The sequence below is a fragment of the Chelonia mydas genome, chromosome 6 (genome assembly GCF_015237465.2).
Source record: "Chelonia mydas isolate rCheMyd1 chromosome 6, rCheMyd1.pri.v2, whole genome shotgun sequence".
In the NCBI taxonomy this organism is placed as follows: domain Eukaryota; kingdom Metazoa; phylum Chordata; order Testudines; family Cheloniidae; genus Chelonia; species Chelonia mydas.
This window is the reverse complement of record NC_051246.2, coordinates 70,589,069-70,598,121: the sequence shown is the minus strand read 5'-3', so window position 1 is coordinate 70,598,121 and position 9,053 is coordinate 70,589,069. Positions and strand designations below refer to the sequence as shown.

Genomic DNA, 9,053 nt, shown 5'->3' with positions numbered 1-9,053 from the left:
CTTAATGAAGCCCTGGCTGGGATGATTTAGTTGGGTTTGTCCTGCTTTGAGCAGGGGGTTGGACTAGATGACCTCCTGAGGTCTCTTCCAACCCTAATCTTCTATGATTCTATTAAGAGGTTATTCAGACTTACAGACTGCATTAGTTATAGATCATGCAGCCTTAGTGGATGTACAAGAGCTGTCCATTGAGCTTCAAAGATTATTTGCATCAACATGACTTGATGCAAGTAATCCAAGTGAACTAAGAACCATACCTGAAAAACCACTGTCTTGGCAAACAAGCTTTAGTACACATGGGTTGAGGACATATAAATGAGCTGGAGTCCAGCCCCTAGTGTCACTAGCCATAAATAAAACATATGCTGTCATATGATTTAAGACTTCTTGGTGACATAAAATTTTGATGGGTATAGGGCTTATCCACCTGCAGATGTACAGGTTGCCATTTAAACAGCTAGAGCTATAGCAAACAGCCAGCAATACATGTTTAAAGATAAAGAGTCTAGTTCTCATTTCACTTAATGCCAGCAGTGGAGTGTGCCAAGAAATATGTGTGAGCGATTTCTCATTATACACACACAAAGTATTAACTGGAAATTTCAGACAGAGACAAAGACTAGAAATAAACATGATTTTAAAATAATAATAGAGCACTTTTCATCCACAGATCCCAAAGCATTTTCAAAGAGAAGGGCGAGTATCGTTTTCCATATGGGGAAATGGAGGCACAGAAGTGAAATGACTTGATCAAATTCAATGGTAAACCTGGGAACCCAAGTCTGCTGATTCTCAATCCAGTGGCCTATCCATTAGATCACACTGCCTGCCAAAAACATAGCTTGACTTTTTGTTTTAATACAAAAGTTTATCTTGAAAGCTGACATCTTGCAGCACAACTTTCATGTGAACATTTGTGTTTGTCATCAAGTAAGCTGTTCCAATTTCCACATGTGTCTGCAAAGGGAAACCCATTTTCCACTCATTCACTGGAAAAGTTGAAGTGTGGACTTTTAAAATTAAAATCAATAATATAAAATATGCTTAAGTAGAAAAAATGCCATCTCATCTTTCATTGCCAATTAATCTAATTATATAATTTGGGGAATCTGATCTATCTGGCTGTGCAGAATGCATTAATGGTTGAACACTCATTCCTATAAAGGAATTCAAAGTCCTGCTATATTTAATGTATGTCACTAGGAATATGTTTTTTTCCTAGATTTAGAGTATAGTCTTAGATTTGACTTATGACTTCTCCGATTTTATCTAAGACATTGAATTGTCAAACTTGAACTCTTCCTACAATATCAGAATTTCAAGAGCAATGTAAGGTGTCCATTCAAAGGGTTGCTTTGCCATAAGGTCTTTGGCTAGACACACAGTATGACAGCTGTGCCATGATAATTTTCTAAATATACCGATGTCTCAAGTAGGTACCCAAGAGTGAACTATTAAAAACCTGCAGCTTATTCTCCTATAATTTTAGCCTCTGATCCTGCAAATATTTACATATGTGTTTAACTCTACATACTGTAAATAATCCTATTGAAGCCAATGGCTGTGCCTTCACTGCAAAAAAAATAAAATAAAATAAAAAGAGGTGTGTTTTATGTCAAGTTAGCTATCTCAATGTAAAATCTAAGTGGAAACAAGGCACCATAGCTTGACATACCCAGTCAAGTTAAGCCTGACAGCTGGGGTGGGGAGGGCATAAGGTTGACCTCAACTAGCTACATCATAGTAAAAATTACCTGTGCCTTGTCCCCACTAGGACTTTAAGTCAAGATGGCTCTCTCAGTGTAAAGGCACACCGTTTTTTTGCAAAGAAGACTCTGCCAATGAGTAAAGTTAAACAGGTACATAAATCTTTGTAACGTCAGGACCCATCATAACAATAAGGAACATGCTATAAAATGCTGCTTAAAACCAAAATGTAAATGTAACTTGCAGTTTCACCATTTTTTGCAATTGAAAAAAAAAACCTATGTGGCATTGGGAATCAGCCTATCCATGTCAATCCTCCTCTGAGAACAAGCCCTGAATAGGAAGAAACTGCACGTCAAATTGACTCTCTCTCTCTCTCTCTCTCTCACTCACTCACCCCACCCCCCTATGTTTATTTTTAGTTTTCCTTGTTGAAATCTCTCCAGGGTACAGACACACTCTCACACACATGCTGTAGACACACCAACCCCAGACAGAAAAGTTACTTAACAATTTCTCTTGTTTCCTGTCAAGGACCAAATTTTGATTGCTGATAAAATTACCATAGCAAGAAGCTCAGGAAGACGTACAAATTGCTCTATCCTATGACATTTTATCACTTTTAATGTGACTTGGGCACTTGCAGTCAAAAGAGAGAGCCGTTCAACGGTTGTTTTTTTTTTTCGGTGACTTCCTCTTTTCTGTAGTTTCTGTCCAGGTTGCAAGAGCTTCCTTTTTATTTTCCTTTCTTTTTCAATTTTGTTCAAATCTGATTTCCATGCCGTCGGCCATAAATGCTGTGCTGGCTCAACAGACAGAGGCTGGGTCAGTTCCCAGCACCAGCATTAGCACAACAGCTGAAACAGGAGGAGGTTCAGGGGGTATCTACTCGGCTATCATCAGTCGCAACCAGCCCATTATTGGAGTGCGGGAAAAGACCTTTGAAGAACTCCACAAGAAATGCCTGGAAAAGAAGATTCTTTATGTGGATCCTGATTTCCCACCTAATGAGAGCTCCCTCTTCTACAGCCAGAAACTACCCATCACATTTGAGTGGAAAAGACCCACAGTGAGTAACTGGTCTGTCTAATTAAAACATTGAATGCCTTTTTCTATTTATAAATATAATCAATGCAGTTATCTGTACTGAGCACATTCCCTCTGGGGGAAACTATACACTGGAAACATATTTCTGTAGTTGTTTTCTAGGACTGGGAAATTACTGTCTAGGATCTGTGGGGATAGGGAAGTGTAGAGAGAATATAAATAATCACCTGAAAATCAATAGGACCTTGGATTGATTACTTGGAACTTTTAATTTTTTGAAATGTATTTTTATTGGCTTTTACTTGCTCTGATTTGTTTGGAATTTTCTCATCTGAAGACACCAAACGAAACAAATTTTAAACCCTCTCCTCTTTCTCCAGCACACACACTGGGGCCTGCGTAGATTTATTTTTTCAACACTACTTTATTTTACTGGTGGGTTTCTTAATTTTATTTCACTACAAATAGCCCCTTGGGCCCATCTTTTCATTTTCAGAAGTACCTTTGGAAGAACAGCTCTGAATTATACCCATGTCCAGTTAAGTCAAAAAAGTTGCATGGATGTAACAGAGCAGAATCTGGACCACTTTCTTTTATTTTATTATCTCATCATTGATTTCCAGTATCACTTGTTCCTAAAGGCAAAGCTGGTTATCCCATTATCTGTCTGCCATGAATTGGGGGGTTATAATAATTACCAAGTTGGATTAATGTCTACTGGGTCCCAAATTCACCAATATTTCTGCCCTTCCTAACAGACTTCTCCCTATCCAGCTTTCCCCTCAGAGTGAATTCTCCCTCCAAGGTCCTGAATCCCAGACCTAGATGGACTCTTGTTTTTCCTCTCACTCCAGATATTTCCTTCCAAGTGAGGCCTCCCAGCTCATCCAACAGGCAGCCGACCAGCTGTACATTGTGTTGCTGTCTGTTTACTGTTTCACTACTTCACCTGGGTGAAGGCCAAATGCTGAGGATTTTGCTTGTATCCATCCCTGATTGTTATGGGCTTCCTTTTACATATGTGCAGCATTATCCCATACTTTTGTGCCATAATGAAACATCATGGATTGAGCTGATGATAGCATAAAGCTAGAAGGCCAGTGCCTTGGAATGTGAGTATTATAGAACCAGAAGATGACTGTAAAGGTCCATTACAGTTATTTCTCCACATAGTGAGAAAATGAAGGGCAGGAAGATATTTAGTCCCAGCCTGTAATGATATCTTATGCAGGAGTAATCCATAGAGTCTGGGATAAGAGCTGCATTGATTTACATCTCATGCAACATCACTGAAGTTCGTCTCTCTATGTATTGACAGAGCATGAGGCAGAACCAATCTTTAAAATGCAGGACAGTTCAATCAAAACTAGAAGGAGAATTTATGTTGGAGTGAGTTAAAAACATTTCCATTTAGCCTATCTGCTGCCCCAGGGTTTCCCTAGAAATATCTGGTTATCAGTTAAGTGGAGCAGCAATTGAATTGACTGGCAAGAGAGATGCTTTCTCATACCTCTACAGGAGGTAAAGTGATACAGCAGCGTGTAGTGGCATAGTCAGTGGATATCAGAGGAGAACTGAATAAAGGTATGTGGCTAAATAAAAGTGTTAAACTGAAAAGGGTAACATTTAACACCCATGTTGCACAGGTATAAATGACTGCACAAGGTGGAGGATTAAGCCTTTGGTTTCTAGAACCCCTCAGATTTTTGGGCCCTTATCCCAGTGATCTTTAATCCACCCTTATAGAATCATCTTTGCTGCAATTTGAGAGCTGTATAATAACTATTATGCGCCAACAGTGTGCACAGGGTTGTACAATACACAGAAATGCAACCTAAAAATCTAAATATCAGATCCTAAATTATTTTCCACACTGTTTCAATGCTAATTTTCATTCATATAAAGGAGACAGCATAGTCGAGAGGTTAGAGCAAGGCACTTGAAGTCAGGAGATCTGGATTCTAACCCTGGCTCTGGCACTGTGCTGTGTGATGCTGGGCTAGTCAGTAAGGCCCAAATTCTCAAATATGTCCACTAATTTGGAGTGACAGTGTTTGGATGGACCAACTTGAGACTCACTGCAGCTGTTGAGCAGACTCAGCTGTAAATATGCACATGTGGGTGCTGAGCACCTCTGAAAATCAGGTCATCACTGTCTCAGATTAGACACCAAATGATAAGGAACTTTAAATTAGTTCACACTTTTTGAAAAATTATGCCTTACCCTCTCTATGCCTGTTTCCATAGGTGTAAAAGGTAGAACACCCACTATTGTAATGTGCTTTGAGATCTTGAAAAGTGCATATAAATGCAAAATATTGTAGCATATTATAGTGAGAGGATCCTTTCTCTCCATGTGAACTTTCAGAAGCAGATACATCAGCAGCTTCTCTTATAATCCAGTCCTCCTCCTTCCATAAACTGAAGCTAGAGTTTCTTGTATTTGTTGCTGCAGTCTGCAGACTGACCCAAGACTTTGCTTCACTGGTATTTAGAACCACAGCTCAAATGTGCTTCTTCCCTGCTAGGAGAAGAACTTGTCTGATAATGTTACAGACAGGAATAGCAGCAATATGCTAATAATAGGACGCCATACAGACAAATTAATATGATGCAGTAATTCTGCCATCAAGGGTATTCTGCTAAAGGATTAAAGTATACATCAAACCACCAGAAGTTCAAGGCTAAACTACAGAAGTACATATCCATTCCATAAAGACACTGACATCTTCCATTCTTACTTAAATTCTGGGGAGCGGGGAAAGCTTTGTTAAAATAGAGTTAAGATTGTAAATAGATAAATTTACAACGGTATTCTTCGAACATTGTAGTTATTTTAAAAATAGTTTGAGAATCAGGTAATTCAAAAGCTGTAGTTTAAAACAAAACAAAAAATGTCAGACAGTTTGGAAGTACTGAGAGACCATTCTAATACCATCTTTAACTCTGCTGCCTTTCCTTGACTACCATATGTGTGTTATATATGTGGTGTTCTCCCAGAAAGAATAAATGTACATTTTAAATGGAGCAAGGTCTATAGATTAAAGTACAAGACTGGGAGATATGGGTTCTATTCCTCACTGCCAGTGACTTGCTGAGTTACCTGATGCAAGTCATGTAACCTTTTTGTGCCTCAGTTTCCCCCTCTATAGGATGGGAAATAATACTTACACGTATGTTATTTATTCTACTAATTATTATGCTAAGCCCTTTGAGACTCTTGAATGGAAGGTGCTATATAAGTGTCAAGTATTATTATTCTGGCAACAGTGAAGGAATTAAAAAAATTAATATGATAGCAGCGGGTGCTGTGCAGCATGCAAACGTTATTGCATCTCTTGTATTAATCATAAATAATAATAGTGCTCTCCGCCATTGGCTCTCAACCTTTCCAGACTACTGTATCCCTTTCAGGAGTCTGATTTGTCTTGCATACCCCCAAGTTTCACCTCACTTAAAAACGACTTGCTTACAAAATCAGATATAAAAATACAAGTGTCACAGCACACTATTACTAAAAAATTGCTCACTTTCTCATTTTACTATATAATTATAAATCAACTGGAATATAAATATTGTACTTACATTTCAGTGTATCGTATATAGAGCAGTATAAACAAGTCATTGTCTGTCATGAAATTTTAGTTTGTACTGACTTTGCTAGTGCTTTTTATGTAGCCTGTTGTAAAACGAGGTAACTAGCTAGATGAGTTGATGTACCCCCTGGAAGACCTCTGCATACCCACATGGGTACGTGTACCCCTGGTTGAGAATCACTGCTCTACACCTAATTAGCACTTCTCAGCTGTAGATATCAAAGTGCTTTATTATTAGCCCTGTTCTTCAAATGGGTAATCTGAGGTTTAGAGATTAAGTGATTGACCCAAGGTCCCACAGTGTCCGTGATAGAAACAGGAATAGAATCTAGGCTTCCTGACTTCCAGCCCTGAGTTCAATTCACTACATGAATATAGGCCTATGTTGCATGTGCAGGATGCTCAGAATTTTGGTAACTCTCCACTTAGGCTGGGAATATAGAACTGCAATTTGAGGAAGGGTTTCTCAGTGACATTCTCACTGCATTAATGTTGCAATTAAATAGTTATTGTAACTGAGACAGGGGGTTCACAGCCTAAGAACCAACCACTCTGATATCTGGCCCTGAAGCCACTTATCTCAGGAACCACTAACAACATAAAGAAATCTGATCCCCCACCTTCTACCTCTTAAATAATTGGTCTGTGCTATGAAGACATGGGGACTGCTCTTTGGGTTACTGTCAGAAGGACAGACTGCCATATACAGCAGCAGTGAACTTTGTCAGAGGGACAGGGGAACAGAAGCATGTAATTCTAGTCAGCTAGTGACTGCCATAACATGATCTGAATACACACAGGCTTTACTCAGGCAAAACTTCAGTTGACATCTCTGAAAGTTTTACCAGAGTAAGGATTGCAGGATCCCACACAGTGTTTATGTTCAGACTATACTTTAAATTGGTTTACATGAATAGTATATAATTAATACCTCACAGTTACTCCATAAGATCAAATCATCTAATTGAGAGTGTAAGACAAGAGAAACTCAAGGGCCAGATTCTCTACTGCACCTCTCCCTTCTACTCAGCGCAGGACTGGATCAAGATCATTAGGGAGCTGCTTTTAGCCCTCTGATTCTCAAGCTGTCCTGGTCCTAATGCAAATTAGAACATTTAGGAGTTGTTCTAACTTAAAACATCTAGCACTGCTTCCTAAGTGACCATATGCTGGCTGAGAATTGGAGAGCTCTGCTCCATCTGCACCCCATCACACCTCCATACTTCCCCCTCCCGGTCCCCCCCCACCCCCAGTGGCTGGGGAAGACTAATAGAAGAACTGGCTCCAGTGACTTTTCACCAACTGCGTATTCCCTTCTGCTGGCAGATTCTCAACTGGCCAGTTACAGCCACATAAAATCCCCTTTGCTCTTCTCAGGTGCCACAAAGAGAACAGAACTGGGGCTGAGAATCTGACCCAAGATCTTGAAGAGACTATACAAAAAACCCCAAAGAAACCTGCGACCTATCTGCAGAAAATAAACTTTACAGGAGAAAGTGCTCTGAAGTGAATACTTACATTACCTTGTACATTAGAACAATGGTCCAGTTAATGTACTTCTTGGGGAGGTGGGTGTATCCTTACTTATTTTTGGAGTCTTTATGATCATTAACTAATTAATTCTCATAACACACTTGTAAGGTAGGTAAGTATTATCCCTATTTTACAGATGGGAAAACTGAGGCACAATGTGGTTAAGTGGCTTTCCCAAGGCTATACAACAAGCTAGTGACAGAGCTGGGATTAGAGGTCAGGAATTCCTGATTTTTTCAGCTCAGCTTGCTAAACCATGCTGCCTATCTAAACTTGAAGTGACTCAGCAAAAATACATCTGCATCTCTATGCAGGGTTCAAGCATCTGGCAACAGGGGTTTCAACAGAAGAGCCACGCATTCCTGTGAAGAACTACAGAATATGCCACCTTCTTACACGTATATTACTTAGACTGTAAGCTCTTCAAGGCAGAGATCATCTCTTTGTTACAAGCTTGTAAAGTGCCAGCCGTCTTGTACACAGTGGAACTGGGGCCTCTAGGCACTATTGCAGTACACATAATAAATAATAATTGCACCACAAGGGAACACAGGTTATCCAACTACATCATCGAGTTGCAGAGAAGATCCCATTGCAATACATTATGCCATCAGTATACCGAGGGATGTGCCTTGAAGGCACATTATACCCAGTAAAATAGGCACTAATGGGATTATATTGCTATTCACTGTGCCACAAGTGTGCAAAGGGAATTGCACTACAATCCATCATACAAGGAGGATGCTAAAGGGATTGCATTACAATACCTCACATGATGAGGCTGCTATGATATCTACATTATGATACTTCACCTGGTGAGGACACTGTGGGGACTTTGCTAAAGTCTCTTGATGGTACATTGCAATGTGCCATTGGGGCGGGGGGTACATCTGATTGCAGAATGAGGTTACTAAATGCTCCCCTTTAAATTAAATTACACAACGATGTGAAATTACCAAAGATATTACAATAGCATTCAGACATGAGAAATGGACTTCATTACATCACAATGAAAGATTGAAAAGGGGGCCTGCTGCAATCCTGTTTTGATACAATAACACTGACATATTAATAGGAAGACTCCCTTGCAGTACTGTACTTTTACATACCCATTTATCATACCACCAAGCCTCCATCCCTGCCCACCTCTTTCCACCCCCACCCCGCCCC

General features: G+C 39.7%; 1 protein-coding gene across 3 annotated transcripts in view; it reads left to right on the top strand.

The window, feature by feature from the left end:
* Nucleotides 1-1,917: 1,917 nt before the first annotated feature.
* The window catches only part of CAPN3 (calpain 3), a 66,273-nt gene continuing 59,137 nt past the window's right edge, over nucleotides 1,918-9,053 (top strand). The window contains exon 1 of one of the 3 annotated variants that reach the window (XM_037900404.2): nucleotides 1,918-2,776. In XM_037900404.2, the coding sequence (XP_037756332.1) occupies nucleotides 2,486-2,776 (291 nt within the window). In that variant the 5' untranslated portion in view covers nucleotides 1,918-2,485. The remainder of the gene's footprint in view (nucleotides 2,777-9,053) is intronic. The other 2 variants (XM_037900406.2, XM_037900407.2) reach the window with 2 other exon arrangements.